This window comes from Micropterus dolomieu, linkage group LG08 (genome assembly GCF_021292245.1).
Source record: "Micropterus dolomieu isolate WLL.071019.BEF.003 ecotype Adirondacks linkage group LG08, ASM2129224v1, whole genome shotgun sequence".
Taxonomy (NCBI): domain Eukaryota; kingdom Metazoa; phylum Chordata; class Actinopteri; order Centrarchiformes; family Centrarchidae; genus Micropterus; species Micropterus dolomieu.
In genome coordinates, this window is record NC_060157.1 from 23064950 (window position 1) to 23086103 (window position 21154).

The window sequence follows — 21154 nt, forward strand, 5'->3', positions numbered from 1 at the left end:
GGTCACTGTGAGTGTGCCATTTTACCAGGAATGCATTCTTAGATGATTTTTGACACTTTGTTGGAGACCTGATTTCATGGTAAGTCAGCAGGAGTCACGATGAGGCTGTGGTTCTAATCAAAGTGAAGTCAAAGATACTTTACTTGCTTTAACAACACAGAAACCAGTTGCCATGCCAACTGTTGTGGTAGCCAGAGAAAATGTTTTCTTTTTTGTTACACCTCATACCTGTTTGCCTCACTTCCTTTTATTTTGGCAACCACCATGCACATAATTCGACCCACAGTAAATTTCTTCGGTAAAGTTTAATTAGACTTGGATGAATAAACTTTTCTTCTTTTTTCCTTTTCTTTTATTTCTCCCTTCCCTCTGTTCTTCCTTCCTTTCTTATTTTCTATCTATACAGGAAACAGTAGAATATGCCTTCCTGATCATTTTCACTATAGAGACATTTCTAAAAATTATTGCCTATGGTCTGGTCATGCACCAAAACTCTTATGTCAGAAATGGCTGGAACATGCTGGACTTCGTCATCGTCATTGTGGGGTGAGTTCAAAGAGTACATAATATGGATGTGCAAACACATACAGTCAAAGGCATAAATACATACACTTAAGTTTAAACCATACACACTATCTCTCAGTCTGTCCCTCATGTACTTTCACACACAGACATATTTGCATTGCACAAGGGTCTTAACTTGACATATTGCTATAGATCACCAGCTTATCATTCTCATCATGTCCAGTGGCAAGATGACAGTGATGTTTCTGCACATGCACACATAGATACACAAATGCAAGTACAAATACACACATGCAAGTACAAACACACACACACACACACACACACACACACAGAGTGAGTGAGAGTGATGGTTTATCAGTAGACCACCTGGCCCCAGTAGAACCTCAGTGTAAACTGTGATGGGGTGTGAAAAACTAAAGGTAAATATGCATAGACATAAAGGACACACACATAAAGGTTGTATATAAGCGCACACTTGCACACACAAGTGCGTGTGCACAGAGACAAGTACAAAGAGGACAGATGGCTTTCTTCTTTGCTTTCTGTCTCACTTTCTTTAAAATCTTTTTTCTCTCTTTTTCATGACATCTCTGTACTGCTGTTTCTCCTTGTCTCAAACCTCTGCCTCCCTCTCCTTTTACTTCTTCTCTCTCTTTTGCACCAACCCTCTCTCCTTTCCAGGTTGTTCAGTGTGGTTCTGGAGATGATAACCAAAGACGCTGACTCTGGCGGCCAGTCTGGAGGCAAACCTGGGGGGTTTGACGTCAAGGCCCTTCGAGCCTTTCGCGTGCTACGACCCCTTCGCCTTGTCTCAGGAGTTCCCAGTGAGTTAAAATAGAGCTGTTTTTAGGTGTTAAGCAGTTATAAGCAAGTCTAAGTTGAGTCATTTGTCCAAATTTTTTTAACTTTAAAACCATGCACAGCCATACAAATGTTTTCAATTACTCTGTCTATTTAGACCTTTAATCAGGTTTAAGTTGGATGGAGCTATGCTGGTGTACATGCAGCAGAATTATTATCAATTTTGGGCTATGATGGAGTACCATCACTACTGTTAAGTGTGGCCCTGAACTGCCATACCAATGAGCCTGGCTCTTTGGTGTTGTGCTCAAAGTTCAATGTTTGGTACCCAGTAAGAGTTAGAATGTAATGTACATTAAATTTACATTAAATTTACCTTGGGCACCACCCTTAAAGAGGGCAACACAATAATCAATTACTAAATTCAGTCAAATTAAATATACTCAACTATCAATTTGGAACTGATTAATAATTAAATTAGTAACTACAGGCAAAATTGCCACCAGTAGCTAGTAAAGGTTGAATGAGTTTTGTGTTCTGTATAGTGGTTGGCAGCATTCACTCATTAAAGCATTAAATAAATATACCATCATGTATATTCAATTGCATTTATTTACAAGAAAATAAAAGCAAAACATACAATAGGTAATCTAACTAAATGTACTTAACTAAAGAAACAAAGGGAGTGTGTGTGCACGTGTGTATGTGAGATGAGGCATGTGTGAGAGTGTGCGCATTTTGGGGTTGTGGCAGAAAGAATATGTATGTTTCTTTGTTCTGCCTCCATATGTTCGCATGCCTCTGTGTGCACAAGCATGAAGACACGTGTTAGGTCAGACACAAAAGAAAGAATGTGAAGTGAGAAGTTAAGAGTTTCCTTTCCATGTGTATGGTTATTTTTAAGGCCAATTTGAAGTATATGCTTGTGTGATTTGTCTAAGATAATATAGTTGATTAAAGTTTATTTCTGTTTACCATTTTTATATTGTGACAAACAGATGTACCTGCTTACCTACCTATAATGGTGCCAGGTTAGAAAAGAAGAAAGTTAGTTTGCATGCAAGACATAGTAGTTAATAACCTAACTATGAAAAGACATCACAACAATAAACCTCTGTGAAAAACGAAATCAATGCATGTACATTGACAAAAGTTATTACCAGTCCATGAAGGGAGAGGGGTTGCTTTGGTGCTGCTTTAGCTGTGGATGAGACTTTGAAGAGTTATGGTTCCTATGTTGAATGGTGCAGTCTTTGCTGTGCATTATTTTGATGGTGCGGGGCGTCGCTCCTTTGTTCTCCTTACAGAGTTAGCAGCTCGACCATAACTTGCTTTGTTTCTCCTGTTGCTTGTAAAGTTAGCTGGCAGGCTGTGTCGTAGCTACTGCCACTAACAATGCTTATTTACAGGAATCTAGGGCAGGCATTCGAGTCGCTGCCAGAAGAAAAAGAGTTTGATGTGTCTACTCTGAGCACACTACACCGAGTTCAGAGAGCCATTAGTTAAGAAAGGTTCACCCAGTAAGAGTGTGAAGCGGATGAAGAATAAGGGGAGTTGGAGTTTTGTTTCACACAGTCAGGGCATATTCCAGGGCAATCAGGTTACAGGAAGTGATTGGTGGAGAGGTATGAATGTTAACATAATCACTTATGTTTCATAACAAAAGTTCAGTTTAAGTAAAACAATGAACACAATCATCTGTGGATTTCAAATGGTTCTGGGATTACCCAATTCACTGTACACTTAGTCCAATTGTCCGCTCAGGATGGATGATGGGAGTAACCTTACTCAAAGAAGCAAAGTGTAAATGCATCCAAGAAGCATTCAAGACGGAGTGAAATCTGATTGCTCAAATTCTTTGACGCATAGCCAGATGTTGAAAAGGTATGAATACATCTGTCTCTCTAAGACACATACACTTAATTCCTCCCAGTCAGAACTACATCAGTGGTGTGTTGAAGTAGCCCTTCTGAGGTTGTGCACCTGTGATCATGGCTGTTTAGCCTACTTTAGTTTAGCCTGTACTGTGCTGTCTGCCCAAATGGTGAGCAAAACTTTCATCAATGCGAGTCATCCATGACTGCTGCTAACCAGCTAGCTTAACTGTTGTAAGCATAATGTTAACCAAGGAGGTAACTGTAACTTACTGCTCTCCCACTTTGTCTTCTACTAGTGATTTTGAACTTTATTTGCACCACGCTCGTTTAGCCTACTGTACAAAACTGATCTTTTTAGCAAATAATTCAAGTTAGTAATTAAGCCAACGCACAACTAACCTTACTGAGCTAGTGATGAGCTAAAAGCTATTCTAAAGTATGTTAAAGACAAAATTCGGCACCTTTTTATGTGGGTAGTAAATGCAGTTGATTTAAATTCCTCAGTGTGTGCTATTGACAGAGAATGTTGGAGTTTGTCAAGTAGTTCTGTGCGTCCAGCACCGTCTTTAAAAGGGACTGTATGTAAGTTTTTCAATTAAATTAATCAAATTATCATTGCCTTATTGTCAATGGGCTCAAAACTCACTTAGAAATGAAGCACATGTCTGTTTTCTCCGTTGCTTGCATCAGCCACTATTCTGCTTTTAATGTGAGGACTCTGGGTTGGATTCAACCCTGTGAGCGCTCCCGAGTCTCTCTCGTACTCCAGCGACAACATGGCAGCTAACGATATGCAGTTCACTAACACCATAAAACAACCGGCTCACAGCAAAACACAGGCTCCACGTAAGGGTACAAAACAACAATAAAGGTTTATGTGCTAAAGCTCATCAGACCAAACAGGTTCAGATGATGTCGAGTAAGAACAAAGTGAGCATTAGTAAAGCTGGAGAAATACAGAGAAAGTCACGTTAGCTCGCCGGCTAACGCCGAGCAGTTGCTAATGTTATCCGGTGCAAAGTTATATCACTTTCCACATTACTTTACCAAATAACGCGACCCATGTTACTATCCTGTTAGCCTGCAAGAAAGGGTGCAACAGTAAAAAGCAAATGTGGAGCAAATGTGGAGCAATTTGTTTACTAACGTTAGCCTATATTGATGCAGCCAAGAGCAGCCAGCTAACGCTACATTAGCTCGGACCTGCCGCTGTTTGCTTCGTAACGGTCAGTTTAGGTTTATTATGGTTTTACCGATACTCAGGTAAACAGCTTCTCCACCTCTCAGTCGCTGTAACTAATGTGACCCACATACTATACAACTCAGAGGAAGAGCCATCCACTGACACTACAGTAAAGTTACTTACTGCGGTCTTATTATTATAAAGTGTGACACAATCTCGTTATAATATTCAGTCCAGCTCACTACCCATTTCGTTATCATTCAATACATTTTGCTGTGCTCACATTGCTGAGCCTCCGGTGAAAGATCCACAGATAGTAAAGATAGTTACTGAAAGCAGCAGGTGAGCTAACACTGTAGCACGTCGGCTAAATGCAGTAAATGTACTGAACCGAGCATGGATTAGTTCAACCTGCAGCTGATAAAACTATTACTGTAACGTTGCAGTAGGGGTTTACCTGAGTTTCCAGCATGTTGCGTGAAGCTGTCTGCCTGTCTATAGCCGTTCTCACTCTGCCTTTTTTCCGGGAGGATTGTGCCGATATGCGGCTGGCTTCACTGAATGAAGTAACGTTATGGAGCCGGTGTTGATCTGCCTCTGAGATGGGAACGTTGAAGTAACAGAGCCCGAACATGTCTGTGTGAAAAGCCACAGCCTGCATGCTGGTGTTACTGCGTTTATTGCAGGATTTCTGTATCAAAGCGGTTGTGTTTCGGATTATGCTCGCTCATGAGTTCAAGTGAGCACACGCCTGGTAGCAATCTTAAAACCGCACCACTAGGGGCAGCTGGAAACTACATAATGCCCCTTTAAAGCAACGTTATGTAGTATTATTGTCTTAAAACAACAGCTTGAAAATCATTTTGATCGTACACTGACTTGTAATTCTGGTGAATGATGTCACTATCATTGCCGCTCCAGGCCGTGGAAGCTTTCTATGGCACTATGTAACACTTAATCCTGGGCTGGATTTCTATAGCAAGAGCAGCGTAATGCTTTACAGCACCACAACACTTCGACAACACTCTTCAGCAAGCAAGCTTTAAAAAGTAGCAAAAAGTATATAATGTACAATTTAAGTTCTTTGGAAGAAGCTAGCTCGGTATTTCTCAGTATGGATTTAATGGCACAGGATGAGAAGAGACAGAAGAAGACGGAAGAGAAAGAGAGAGTGTGATAAGCAAGAGACCTGACGAGAGTAAATATGGGACTGGCTTTTACTCGTTGGCGTGAGCTAAAAGAGCTGAGGGTGCAGGAGGAGGGCTGAAACACCACTTACACTGCATTTACAATGCTGTCCAACGTCAACAGCCAGGAGCACTAACGAACCAAGCGGTATCCATCATCTTGATAACTACACCACAGAGGTTAAATGGCTAGTCAGTCAGAACTGAAGAAGCCTCTTGGATGAGAGGCTAAACATCTTCAATTATTATTATTATCATCAAATATTCAATTGCCCTTTAACCTACCTTGGAATTCCTTTTACATACAACACCTGGAATCTCGTACAGCATGGTCACCATTGCCTCGTCTGTAATGCTTTATTCCACAAATTCCAGACAGACAAGAAAGGCAAAACATATGTACTGGAATTATTTTGGCTCACACTCTGGTTGCTGAATGCAACCTGTGGGGTTTCCAAAATTACAAGTGATTATTAAAAGAAAGTTATTTTTCCAGTTAAGAAAAACATTCCACAAAGCACACAGCAAGACACAAAACATGTCTCATTGTATTATATTTGTATTGAGCTTTCTACAGTATCTCAATATCCCTCCCCTTCCAGTATGCATTCGTCCCTTCATGATTTATATTGTTGTTATGTTTTAGAGCTCCATCAACTGGTCACAGACACAAGAGTTAGTGATGCCATGCAAGAGAATCATATGTTTTCTTTTGGTACTTTGTTGACCGTTTAAAAATAAAGACGCTGTTTACAAAGGCTTTGCGCTTTGTTCTCATGTTGCATAGGTTTCCGCAGTCGAATGGACAGTCTCAACACATGAGATACTCTTGACAGTTAAAAGTGTCTTCCTTAGCTAAAAGTCCTGTTCATGGTAGATATTTTAACGTGTCATAACCATAGACTGTGTGCAGAAAGAAGAGAGAACAGGAAAACAACAGGTGTTGTCTAAAAACATGAATAATGGCTGCATTTCATCGAGGGGTAATGTTACCAGTTGTGGGTCCTGTTGTTACCCATGCTGGGAACTCTTACAACATTACTGTTATCATTAATCATTAATGTTATTTGTGTTACACCTGTGATTTTTCTGCTACTCCAGGTGAAATGTCTGATTTGAAGAAACGTGATTGTAGTTCAATGTTCTGTCTGTTTGTCACACATGTTGTAACATCCACAGTAAATTTGTTACCAAAATAGAGGTAAGAAGCAGTGATTAAAATTCTAAATATTAAATAAATCTATATTTGTAAATATTACTTATCCTTCAAAGGAAGCACCAGCTTAGTCCGTACTGTTCTATTCACCCAGGAAATACTGCTTCTTTCTCTGCTTCGATTCTCAGCACACATTTGACCTTCTATGAAGTTGCCTAGTGTCTGCATTCTAGGAGTTGCCATAGCAACGTGTCGTTCACCGGTGAGAAAGATGGAGTTGAACTGAGCTGAAACGACATTTTGACTTCTATACGAGTTTAACATTTGTCTTTGTTGGATGGTATGCAGTTTAATTAAGCTGTGGTATTTCAGCTCGTGTGCTGATGCCACAGAAGCAGATTCGTTGGCTTCCGTGCCTGTTCGGTGGTATCATGAGGCTTTGAGAGCTATAGATAATTATGACAACTGATAGTATTGCAAGTGCCAGCCGGCAGCTAAATAACCATCTACTCAACTCTGGCTGTTCTGCTACTTTTATTAGAGCTGAAACGATTAATTGATTAGTCAGAAAATAGAAATCTGCAACTATTTTGATAATTGACTAATAATGCGTAATTTTTAAAGCAAAAAATGTCAGACAAAATAAGCTATTTAGTGACATCGCCATGGGCTTTAGGAAATTGTGATAAGCATTTGACATTTTATTGACTAAAATATTTAATTGAAAAAATAATTGGAAGATTAATCTGTAATGAAAATAACTGTTCGCTGCAGCCCTCATTTTTATATCGAAATGACTCAAATTTTCTGAAGTTAAAGTGGAGACATTCTTGCAAGGCTGTTGACTGAATAACGAAAAAACCCAAGGTAATTTAGTAAACCATTCTGGTATTTTAGTTTGAAATACTCGTTTTCTTTTCTTGATATAATGTGTGATATGATATGAGAATGTGAAAAGTAATTTGGCGATTAGAACCTGTTGTGATGAAGTGATATTTAATGGGGGTGGTGAAGCTGCAGAGGCATAGAAATCCCTCCTGATGTCTAGACACTTGTGGTGGTGGTGGTGATGAAGGGACGAAGAGAATGTTGAGGATCTGAATGATGAGGAGGACTTCTGCTGAGGTTGAACTGGGGTGAGCAGGAAGCGAATGTGGTAAAGGAGGGCCGCAGCTATTTGTACTGAAGGACAGCTGGCAGCAGAGGAGGGAACAGATTTAAACTTAAGGGAGAGAGAGTATGAAAGAGAGACAGTTGTGAATGAGTGAAACATAACGATGTCTTCCTGGTTGAACTTACACTGAGTTTCATTTAAGGTGTGTTCATTAATTCAGAAGGCACAAATATCCTGCTGCTTTTCCTCATATGGGTGGCAACTTATATTTGGGACATCCAGGGTGTATAACATGTATATCTTTGTGTGTGTGTGTCTCCACTGACCTGGACTTCTGTGTGTGTTTGCAGGTTTACAGGTGGTTTTAAACTCCATTATTAAAGCCATGGTTCCTCTGCTTCACATCGCTTTGCTGGTCCTTTTCGTCATTATCATCTACGCCATCATCGGCCTGGAGCTCTTTATTGGCAAAATGCATGCCACGTGCTACGTGATACAAACAGGTATGGTTTCATTTGAGTCTGATCCCCCCCCCACTGTTTGCCATGATACTTGCCTAAGATTTCATGCAGTTTATTCTAAAGGTAATTTGTACTTTTTAAACCCTTCTTGAATTCCCACAGTAGTCCCACATTAAATCTATAGTATGACTAGGCCTATACAGCTCATTGTAGGAGAGATAGGATTTAATCCATGAGAATGAATGGACACATAGCTTGTATGTGAATGGTGGCAAACAACTGAAAACAGGACAGAACAACAGATGGCAGATTAAATCCAGTGATTAAATGACTAATGTGTGGCTGTTATGTAAACAGGCTTGACCTTTACTCTAGCATTACTTCCAACGTGGCAAAATTAAAGAAGTCAGGAGACGCTGATGGATGGTTGTCAGTCATAAACTTCGAGTACTGTATGTATATATATACATACACACATGCATAAAACCACAGTCATATTTCTAAAATGGCTGACAGTCAGGAGCACAGAAGCTTAAGTCACAGGGACTGCTGCGTCACTCGTTTCTCTCTCACACACCTTTCACCTAATATTCCCGTTTGCCTCTCTTTCTCGCTTTGATCTGTTTGCTTGTGGACGCCAGGAGAAGCATTGTAGACTTGACAGAGTGAGATGGAAGCTCACTTTAATCCCCCCCTCCCCTCACTCATGTCTGTTCTGTTGGCCATGAGAAAGGCACTTAGCTTGTGGGTTTTTTGTGTGTGCTGGTTTGGTGGGGTGGGTGGGCAGCAAAACAAGGGTAAATGTGTGAATTTGTGTGTGTGTGTGTGTGTGTGTTTTGTTGATATTTTTAAAAGGCAGGAAAGTTGAACATGTTGTAGGCTCATTTTGTAGCAGAGGGTTATTAATTATCCAAAAAGAAGGTTGGGCACCAGATAGCAGCTAAATCTTAATTCGAATTTGTCACTTGAAAATGATCAGTGTAAACAAATTTGGATACCAGATAGCCTGCATAGCTTGCTATCATCTCTACAAACATACATACAACCAGTAAAAAGAAAGCGCAAAGCATTAATTCAGTTTCTTCAAATAAAGCTGGTTGTATTGAAACCAAATAAAAATCATCAAATTAAGCAAATAAAAAATATCAATGCATATGGTTATCACTCAAACATAAAAATCCAAATTAAATAAACAGAAACCAAACACATCAATTACCTTTAATTGCATACATTAAATAAAGTGTGTGAAAGTTTGTGTGTAAGTTTGAGGGGAAACATTGTTGTGTTATTTCCATTCAACTCAAGATGAGGCAGTTCAGTTAATGGCAGGGAAGGTAGAAGGTGCGGGAATATATACCTTAAGCTGAGGCAGGACAATAAGAGGAGCCTGGAGAGTTACAGGAAGGAAGACTTAACTTTGCAGGACTTACAGGACAAGAAGCTGCATCGAAGCAGGTTAAAGAGGAAGAGCACACTTTCCAGGAGTACCTGGTTGCTCAGGAAAGTTCAGGAAATCCGGCCAGTTCTGGCAACAACTGCTGCTCCAGTTACTTTTATATATATTCCTCCATCATTGTAGAGATACCTTGAAAGTGAATTACATGCTAGTTATCGCCTCTTTTTGTCACTCTCACGCCTCTGTTCTCCTCCATGCTGCTTCAGTTAGCTTCCCCTTCCCGTAGGTCACAGATGTGTCTAATTTATCTCCCCACCTCCCACCTTCCTTCCAGTCAGGTTGAAAAGCGCTACTCTGTACTTTTCCTTTCTTCTCCCCTTGTCTGCTACAATCTGTCAGGTGTATCTGTATATCATCATTTTCTGCAAAGGTTACATAATGCTTGCAAGTTGACATGTGTATGATGATCTTCCTATAGAGTAGTTATATGATAATAATGATAATGATCATAATTTCAGAAATACTTTCCACAGAAATCAAGGACACAGGACACAGATACAGGACACAGGATGAAAGGATTAAGAGAAAAGAAAAGCAAAATTCTGACATGAAATACACAGTCTTTTAAAATAAAAGAGTGTAATAGTCAGTTAATAATCAGTAAAAGGAGATGATCAAACAGTACGAGTTAAAATGGCGGTGCTGTAACGTGTACTGTAAGTAGCAAAAGGGTTTTGAGATGAGCTTTGAAAACAGAGAAAGGTGTCACAAAGCAGAGGCATCAGTGCAGCAGAAGTACGCTGAGCCTCAGACAGCCAAAGGTTCAGAGCCAGAGTCTCTGAAGACAGAGTGGGGGGTCAGATGTCCATTAATGGCTACACCATGTCATTTTCTTGTATGTAACAGAGATACTATAAGAAAGATTCTAAAACAAATGCTTAGAAATTTGAAAGGCTTGTATGTGCATATAAAGTAGTGTGCTGTTGTTTTTATGTCATAGTAGTGTTTCCATGTTGACTACACAACGCTCTATAATATGTTCAAGTCATCTTACATAAAATTTACATAAATTTAAAATTATATTTAACTTGTGAAGTTTTTTAAGCTGTGAAGATAGTGTCAATGGTTTATTTCAGTTTTAAGGATTTGTTAGCATTCATCATGCACCAGTAGATACTCACCTGTCATCTGTGCCCCCAGGTGCCCTCGCGGAAGAAGAGGCCACGCCGTGTGCAGTATCAGGGCATGGCCGTCATTGCCTGCTCAATGGTACAGTTTGCAGAGAGGGCTGGCAAGGCCCCAACAATGGCATCACCAACTTCGACAATTTTTTATTTGCCATGCTCACTGTATTCCAGTGTATCACCATGGAGGGCTGGACCGACGTTCTCTACTGGGTAATCTTCCACTCTGATTTATTAATCCCTGTGGCTCACGTTTGAGATTGTAGATTTTTGGCAGAAATATTGTGCCACTTCCAGCATGTTTGAATCTACGGTGAATCTGACGAAATTGTGAAATGATTCAAGTCATTGTGGGAATTTTAAAAGCATATTTGTCATGACTGCTCCATATAGAATTGCCTTTGCTAGAAAGGAAATTTAAAGGTTTCCTTTTTTAAGATTATATTAAACCCATTATATTTTATCTCAGAAATAATCATTTAAAGGATGGTAGTATTCCAAATTCATATAAATCTTGTTTTGGCAAGTTTATTTGTTCAGCACCTTTCAACAACAAGGTAATTCAAAAAAGTGCTTTACGTAAGACATTGTACTATTATATTCACATTGAAAACATGGAAGAAATTAATAAGATGACATCCAAAAAATGTTTCATACAGGACGCGATCACAACGAAGATGTAGATAATAAAGATAAAGATAATTAGAATGTTTGAGGCTCTTAATATATAAAATCTCAATGGACAAATGTGTTGTAAATGTATCATTGTATCATTTACAACACAGGGATGTAAAACGAGATTAAGTTGAAGTTGTCCTTATGATACACACTAAAAAAATTATATACAGAAGATGGGGGGATAAATAAATAGTAATAATAAAATAAAACTATTTTGCATGGTGTAGTGCTGAGGATGAATTTCACAACCTGGGGACAGAAGCTGCAGCAGGGTGAAATGGCTCTGGCTTGCGTGGGTACTGTTTTTTAGTATCCTTTGGGCTCTGTGCAGACACCTCACCGAGATCACTGATGCCTGGCTGGTTTTGCTGACGTTAAGCATTAGGTTGTTCTCTGTGCACCATTCAGCCAGATTGTTGATTTCCTCCCGATATAAAGTCTCATCGTTATTTGTAATCCAGACGATTATGGCGCTGTCGTCCGCAAACTTCACATTAGAGTTCTCTCCATGTCCGAACTGTCTGGAATCTGTCTGAGAGGAAGTCCAATATCCAGTTACAGAGTGTTGTATTTAAACCCAGAGTGCTGTGTTTGCTGATCACTTTCATGGGGGAGATTGTGTTGAATGCTGAGCTGAAATCCACAAACAGCATTCTGATGTAGGTGTTGTTTTTCTCAAGGTGTGTGAGGGCTGAGTGGAGGGCAGTGGAGATGGTATCCTCTGAGGATCTGTTGGTTCTATGGTGAGGGTCCAGGCTGGCTGGGATGTTGTTCTTTATGTTTATGTTTTTCTCAACGATACTGCTTGGTGGCTGTCTTGAAGCAGGTTGGAACCCTCTCCTGTGAAAATAATATGTTAGAAATGTCAGTAATAACATCAACTAGCTGATTTGGTTACTCACATTAACTTTCAGCAGGATCTGCTGTGGATACTGACAATAGCCAGTCCTCTGGAGGTGGAGTGGGCTTTACAGGTGACTCTTTGTTGAGGAGATCAAAGCGGGCATAAAATGCATTTAGCTGATCTGATAATGTGGCCTCACTCATGATGTGGGCGCTCCTGCTTTTGTAGCCAGTGATGTTTTTGACAGCCTGTCACATATCTTTGGTGTTGAGGTTTCTCGCCAGTCTCACTCTAGCGTTTTTAGCTCTGGATAGAGCCCTGTTACTGTCAGGCATACGAATTCAAGGTACAGGATTTTTTTTATTACAAAGAGAGCTGTCATCGAGAGCTGTGGCCTGAGCCTCGAACCATCACCCTTCTTTTAGGTGTTAACAATAAGTATTTTTAAACAAAAAACAAAACAAAAAACAGACTCACTTCAAAACCCTCAGCTTCTCATTAGCAAAAATCACCAACAGCTTTTAATTAGCCAAAACACTCAGCATTGAAGCACAACTCAGGATTCGTTTTCATCACAGCCCACCCACACCCTTTTATTGATGGAGACCCTCATCTATGAAATAATGAACCTCTCACCTTCCTTCTTTTTCTCTGTTGTCTTCATGCCTTTCTCTCTCTCTCTCACGCGCTCTTTACCTCTCGTATGCATGTATGTGTTACCATGGCAATCCCTTGCTAATACTGCTGTTAAAATGGTGAAGGAAGGAGACTCAACAAACCTAAAAGAAGGACAGATAGATGGATGGATAGACAGGCAGATAGATTAAATCTGACCTCTGACTTTTTCCTACAGAAATCAATTAAGTATTGCTGCAGGGTGGGTGGCTGTTCAGTTGGCTTGTTTTGTGCACGCAGGCAGGGACTGTGTCTTCTCTGCCATGTCACCTGCTCTGAGTTTATTTTAGAGGGAAGATACGTGTTTATGTAAAATTGCATGCATGTGCACAGGGTGGACAAAAGAGAAGAGTCAAGTGTGTAGAGATTATTTGAGCTGTGTAAAAACCCAGCAGTGTGATTATAAATGGACAAATTGTTAGTGTCTCTTTGCCAAACAGCTCAATTTAAAAGCTCTTCAGCTCTGTAGGGTGGTCATTTTCCACAACCACAGTTACTAATAGATTTCTCATCTTCTAATACCTCCTCTTCTCATTACAAACCCAGTTGTCTCTCACATGGTGCCCTCTAGTGGCCGTAGTTCCTGCTCCTGTTTCCAGCTTAGAGTCAAGATCTCTTTTCCTCTGAAGGACATTATGGATTTGAAGGGCCTCCAGGCGATTACATTTTATTTAAAATCCAGTACTAGAGTAATGACACCCTTTAGCTAGAAAGATAGGTAAATGAAAACCTACACAATTATACTAATGACAGTACATGTAATTACTTTCAAAAATAGAATTTTTAAGGCTGTGTCTGGAAGTTAATTTTAATTATCTCAGATTATTTCAGAACCGCTAAACACAGTTTAGCATATGTGTGGAATATAAATTATTATTATTTTAGAGTATTCGTGTTTTTACTGGCAGAAGCTGTGAAAGAAAACAGGCAACCACAATCAGTCCAGCCCATTAGCCAGTCATTAATACTTGAAGAGCTGCAACACAAAGCCAGCTGTCAAACCCTATATTTGTTAGAATTATACTAGATACTCATTTACACTGATCTTTGTAAATGTCTTCTCAAGTAATAGTATGAGACCTTCTTCTCCTCCTCTTTTCTTTTCCTGTTCTGTAATTTTCAGATCAGGTCTTCTGAGTATCTTTAGATTAACTATAGTAAAACAGTTCAATTCACTAAGACAGTTTTTTATGAAACAGTAAAGAAGCGTATGCATTTGTAACACTTATTCATTTTAAAATGAAGAGAATATGTGCGTAATTATTAAACATGGCATATGAATAAAAAAGGTCTAATGTGTATATATTTAATTTTCCTTTCTCTTTCTCTGTTTGGGTTTCTATTTAGATGAATGATGCAATGGGCTTTGAGCTGCCGTGGGTCTACTTTGTCAGTCTTGTGATCTTTGGATCCTTCTTTGTCCTCAACTTGGTTTTGGGTGTGTTGAGTGGGTAGGTTTTGAGTCTGTTTGCCTTTTGCTGTATTTTGCCAATATGTTGTTATTTTTTCATTTTCTGTAGCTTAAGACTTGTTTTGATGTGCTAGACTCCAACACAAAGAATATTTTCAGAAATCATAAACGGTTCAATAAGTTTACATTTTTCAAACATGAGTTAATTCATTGACAGTTTTGTGACCCTTAACAGGATAAGCAGGTTTAGTTTAATTTATTGTTTAGCGCTTGTCAGGCAAATAAAACCCCAATCAGGTTTGACTGTCATTATGGTCTGCCCTGTCCAGAGAGTTTTCCAAAGAGCGAGAAAAGGCCAAAGCTCGGGGAGATTTTCAGAAGCTACGTGAGAAGCAGCAGTTAGAGGAAGACCTGAAGGGCTACCTGGACTGGATCACCCAGGCCGAGGACATCGACCCCGAGAATGAGGAGGAGGGAGACGAGGAGAGCAAGCGTAACCGTGAGTTTCCTGGGTTAAATTAAATTTGTCCCTATATACTTGTTGAAGGGAAAATGACGAATGCAGACAGAACTGTGAGTGAACAAGCATTGCATTCTTCTGCCTTTAAATCATTTTGCACAACTTTTTCACCCATTGATAGCGACAAGAGGCAGATGAGGAGGGCAAACAATTACTAATCTATCTGCCATTCCACTAACAAGCTTGCTGATGTTTTGCCTTTAATGTATCATTAAGGAAATGGATCTGGGACAAACTTCCACATGTGACTGTTAAATAAGGCGTTAACATGTAATCATAACACTTTCCCCCACAATTAGATGTTGACCAACTCGTGTGAAGAGTGACCAAATGTAACTGCTCCACTGACCTACTGACAGGTCACAGTTAGAAACATGCTGACATAGACATGCTGGCAGTCAACGATGATAAAATTTCAGATCTAGTACAAAGGGGACAGTATCACATGCTGCCAACTTTAGACTACGCAAATGTGACTTTACAAAGATACATTCAACATTCGATAAAATATATCTTTTTCCAGGCATCATCTTGTCCAGTTTGGTACAACAGGCCATTTCTGAATGAATCTGAGTGAATCATTCAAGAAAACCGTTTCATCCTCTACCAAAACGAGACATTCACCATTTGAAAAATGAGTACTGACTCTGGCAAAATGATTGGTATTAAGTGAAGCACCTGAAGAGTTATTATTCCTCTCGTTCTCTGAAGATATGTTCTTACAATTCTTATTTGCTTCTTACTTGTATGTGAACCACATTGGGCTGCAGTATCATACTGGATATATAGATTTAAATATTACGCATACAAATAACATCAATGTATTATGCATGTAGATGCTCATGATTATCTGTTACAAAATTGAATTGATCGATGCACACATAAGTTGTTATCCCTTTTATTTTGAACACGTAAAAGAGAAAAACACCAGCCAGTAATACTGCCCCTCTGTTATGTTTTTTCTTGGATTAGTGCTACAGGATTTTAAAACAAGCAACAGTGCTGTGAAGGAAGCGGGTGGAAACTGTGACGGTGTTATGATTTTTGGAGCTTTCTCTGGTGTGGCCTTGTGTGTGCTGGTCTTTACAACAACACAGGGATAAATGTGGATGTTTGGTTGTGTGCGTGTGTCTCTTTTTGTCATGTACCAGCAGATGGAGCGGGAGCACAAGCAGCAGTTTGGAGTGACAGTGTGCTTTTGTGTTATTTAATTAGCAATTAAAATTTTTTACTTGTGTTTATTTTATTTTGGTCTTTCACAAACCTACTGTACTTGCGTGTGCTGTAAAAATACACCCACCCCCAATATGTCAATTATTGGGCTGAAGGCAACACAAGCTGATGTCTAGAGCAATTTTTACATTAGACTAATTGTAAAGATGTTAGAGTGACATCAAAACAAGTCTGGATCTCTAATCAGGTGACAGCACAAAAGTTGTATTTTGTCTGTGTTTTTAATTTTCTACATAACTTCAGACACACAAAAACAGCAAAAGGAAGAAAGACACTTTTTTCTTATAGATTTTACTACTAATGCTACTTACAATTGCTATTCAGTATGTCAGAGGTTGCACACCTCTGGAGCAACTAGGGGTGAAGTATCTTTCCGTCAGACTGCTTCTTGTATCACAGACACAAGTTCACTCACTCATTTGTTCTTCAGCCTGAGACACAAAATCCCTCAGTATTATCAGTTAGCGAAAATGTTTTCATCCATGCTGGATTGTTTTTAATGTCCTCCTCATCCAGACACCTTGTTTTAGGAGCACTGTAGTTATATTTACCTTTCCAGTTCAATTCTAGCTCCTTTATTGTCATTTGCACTTATTTAATACAAGTCTAGTTCAAATAAGGATGGCATATCATACAGATGTTCACACTGTTTTTAGCATTATGTAACTTGCTGTTAGGAGTCAACTGGAAGTCATTTGGTTATTCTTTTATTTTTGCGTAAAATTACAAAGGGGAAAAATTATGAAGAATGATCACAGCAGGATCAGATCAGATTCAGAGAGGAGCTTTTTCTAACCACTCGGTCTTGCTTTGTCATGGTTGTGAAAAAAACAAACATTCTTATCAGTTTTAGATGATAATTGGTACCATTCAAAATTTTATCAATTTGAAAAATAAAAGAGGATAAAATGTGGTAGTTACATCTTATACCATCTGCTGCCTCTTTGCAGCATCGATGGTGCGAGAAAACCTTCCTATTTTATTGCTGGTTACTAACATTTACTCCTATCATATTTGCATCAATGGGGCCAGCACTCCAACAACACAAAGCCAAGTTGATCAACACTGCACGTTAACTTTCCAAACAGTTTCATGACAAATGTCAACATGATAGGTGTTACATTTTCTTTACATAACTTGATATTTCTGGATGTTAATGTTTTTTCATATCCTCTTTTGTTGTTGATACCCACACACACACACACACACACACACACACACACACACATGCATACTGATACAGATACAATTGATAATCAGAAGAACCATTTTTATAATTGTTTTCTTTCAGTTTGTTTTCATGTGTGGCTTTGAAGCTGTTGAAATTGCTAATTAGATTAAAGTAACTGTCTTTTCTGCTATCATACATATACATATCATTTATCACAAAATATTTAATTAACAATAATCTTGTGTGTACACTGTCAGTGAAGTGAGATGTACAAGGAAGGACTTCTTTTGTCTGCACAAGTTTAAAAATCTGTTCATATCTTGATTTTAGGGTATTTCACATACCGTCCTCTGTTCTTCTACAAATTAGTATAGAGAATAATTTAAATGATTAGAAAAATTCTTGGTAAAATGTAGGAGATGCGGGTCATGTTGTGGCATGGTTGGAAAATATCCTGTGGTTTTGTTGTAGCTTGTGCTGCTGCTGTAGGGGGTCTCCCTCTCATGAGATCAAGTATACAGATGCGCTGCTTTGCTCTGCTCACTGCCGCAGTCTTCAGTCTTCCATTTTATGTCTCTACATGGTACAAACATTTGCTGCTGTAAGCTTTGTTCAGTCTTTTGAAATGTGCTTGGCTATTTATTGAATACAAGCAGATGGAATGGGAGCACACCACTAGTTTGAATTATTTATATTATTATTGCACTTATCACTTTTTAATTTCAACTTTTTTGTGATTTTCAAAAACCTGCTTTACTTGGGTTATCCTACAAAACTGGTTCATATATATTTAAACAGTGACTTCATGAGGAAAGAACAAGCATTTTGCATTTTATAAATAACTAATGGTCAATTAATTATTGGTCATTAACATGACAATCATTGAAGCTCTAATGCTTGAGAAATGTCTGACTTGATTAGCTGTAGTGGTAGGGTCACAGAAATTATTTGTCATTACGTCATTCATATTACGGCCATTGTTATTGTACTATATTTATTTCCACACTGCTGAAACAACTCAGTTCCTTTCTATAATGTTTCAACTAATGTGATCTAATCAAATGTATCACATTGCACATTGACTCTAGCCATGACATAATTTACTATAGTATTTAAAAACACAGGAAACTTATCTATTATCTATTATCTAAATACCCTCTGAATTCTGTTCCCCACATTCTGGCCTCTGCTTTCACAGTACTGGTAAATGGACTTTTCCATCACCACTTCACATTTTAAACTCACACATCTGCTACTCAGTGAACACCAGGAAATACAGTAAGCTCCATGTAGCTATTGCACTGTGGTGCCACTTGTGTCAGCATCAGTTGGAGCTTAACAGTACAAGTTTAAAGATAAACAAATCAAGAGGTGTGGCGTTAGAAAGAAGTGAGTTTACCAGACCTCTGCAGCCCTCTCCTCATCTCTGCTTGGGACTAGCAAGGCTATATTAGCTGCTACTAGCATAACACACCCAAATCTTCAACCAAACTTTCCACTTTTTGACAAGGTTGAAGAATGCATCTCTTTCTGCTGCATTGATTGTAATTTTTTTGTGTATTGTGTGTCCAACAATTATAGGAGTGTAATACTTACATACAAAATTCCAATAATTTAATTTAATTACCTAATGAACTAGATTTGTGGGACAGAATCTATAATATAATATTTTTTCCAATTATAACTGAAAACATGGGCTGGAGCCTGGTTGTGTGATTAATGACCCACATAGTGTCCTGACCATAACCCATTTGAATGTGCAAGGACATGAAATGCGGGTAAATCACTAGAAACCCATCTGCTCCTTTTAAAGAATGTGTGTAGTGAGCGTTGGTTACAGTAAAGTGTGTGAATAATCTGTTGTTTTGGACTGCGGTGCCATTGCTTGCGGCCTTTGGCTCTCTTCTTAATACTCCTACAGTGCCTTAAAACCATTCAGTGTGCTCAGTGTATATGCACCTGTACGTTTTTTATATCCTCCAGTAACTGCCCTGCTTTTACCTCTGCTGTTGTTGTAGACTAGACACCCAAGAAACCACACTAACGTTCTCTCCTTGATTCCTGCAGTGTCTGTGTGCCTTGTAAAAACTGTATTTGTAGATTGCTGCTAACATTAGTTTTTTCCCTCTGTCTCCTGCCAACAGTTTTTCTTTTCTCTGCCTTCTGTCTTCTGTTTTCTTACTGAAGCCTTGTTTATTGTTAGTCCTTTCCAGTCTAATAATGTATAAATAATTACTCTGTCCAGAAATCATAGACCTAAAATCAAGCACAACAAAACTGGATTTCTGAAGCTAATATCGTTGAGGACTGAGATTTTTTTTGTAGTTGAAGAATTACGACCAAGATTGCATGAATCTAGTAGGACATTTACAGTCAGTGCTGTCTGGTGGACAATGTAATGAAAAAAACATTGTTTCAAAACTACCACAAACATATTGGCATTTCTGTACTTCGATTTTTTGTTATTTATGGGCTACCAGTCTGGCTGACAGCATAGTCCAGGTTCAGATTCTGCAGTCAGTCTGCTGCTAAGAGGATATTACTGGATGTCCTGCACACTCGTTTCGTAGCTTTTCTGGACATGGTAGCTGTGTCTGTACTGTAGTTTGTATTGCAGCTGTCTCTGCCGTACATTCCTCTCTCTCTTGTTCTGCTGTGTCCTGACTCACTGCTTCTTCTGCTGTCTGGCTGTGTGAACTGCATGTTGATAACACCAAGGGGTCACGCTGGCTGACCTCACTGAGAAGAAGAAAGGAAAGTTTGGCTGGTTCACTCAGTCCACAGAGACACATGGTAAATGTGTTTGTGTGTGTGCGAGTGTGTGTGTTTTTGCGCGTGTTCAGTAGAACACTTCATCTTTATCCCGGAGGTTGCCTCTGCTTGCATGTGCTTTGCTTATGCTTTTGTGTTTGCATGCCCTTTGTTTCATTAAATAATATTTGATCCTCACCATCCTTATCATAAGGCAATTCATTTCATTTATAACACATGCACCTTATCATCCATTATCTCTGAACTCCTTTGCATCACATTGTTCCCTACCAGCAAACAAAGCCCAGTTGCTAGTGAAATGAATCAACACTTTGTAGAACAGATGAAAGACTAACCAGGGGAAATCCTCTACTGCCAAATGTCACAATGCAGGGGGATGTTTACCGAACAGCAACATCTTCTCAGGAAGCAACTAAGTTTATGTGGCTTTCAATTTAAGGAACAATAACACTAATATGAATAAAGCACTCATACAACAGAGATTGCCATTCATATTGAACATGATTTAATTTTTAGCATTTTAACAACACAAAAGCACCTTTTTAACAGGTTTTTAAATCTCAGTGCACACTGGTGTTGCAATACATAAATGGTACGCTTAGTATCTAAAACTTAAAAATCTAAAACTTCAAATGAATAATACATTTCAATGTGACAAAATCTTAAATAAATAGTGCACATTTGTGTGAATTTAGATGTTTCCAGCCACTTCCCTTTCACAAGACATGCTTGACATGCTTTTTTTCAACATCTTTAAAAAAATTATTTCATTTTTAAAAAACTTTTTTTGCCAGCAAAGGTTAGTTAGCGCATGTTTATTTTAGTACCAGTTTAAATATTACATCCTGACACACCTTGTAATGTATAGAAATACATCAGTGTTTTCAGTTGATCTCATGACTGCGTATTAGAAATGTCAAAGTACTGGTGTTCAGATCCCTCATGCAACCATAATCATTTTGA

The 21154-nt window shown here is 38.8% G+C and overlaps 1 protein-coding gene across 11 annotated transcripts in view; it reads left to right on the plus strand.

Moving 5' to 3' along the window:
* The window catches only part of cacna1db (calcium channel, voltage-dependent, L type, alpha 1D subunit, b), a 96282-nt gene that overhangs the window by 42665 nt on the left and 32463 nt on the right, over positions 1-21154 (plus strand). For 6 of the 11 annotated variants that reach the window (XM_046057245.1, XM_046057251.1, XM_046057250.1 and 3 more), the window contains 7 exons: positions 407-546; positions 1210-1352; positions 8197-8349; positions 10904-11100; positions 14432-14535; positions 14825-14994; positions 20138-20212. In XM_046057245.1, the coding sequence (XP_045913201.1) occupies positions 407-546; positions 1210-1352; positions 8197-8349; positions 10904-11100; positions 14432-14535; positions 14825-14994; positions 20138-20212 (982 nt within the window). Of the gene's footprint in view, positions 1-406; positions 547-1209; positions 1353-7023; positions 7600-8009; positions 8049-8196; positions 8350-10903; positions 11101-14431; positions 14536-14824; positions 14995-20137; positions 20213-21154 lie in introns of those variants that run through there. The other 5 variants (XM_046057246.1, XM_046057256.1, XM_046057255.1 and 2 more) reach the window with 3 other exon arrangements.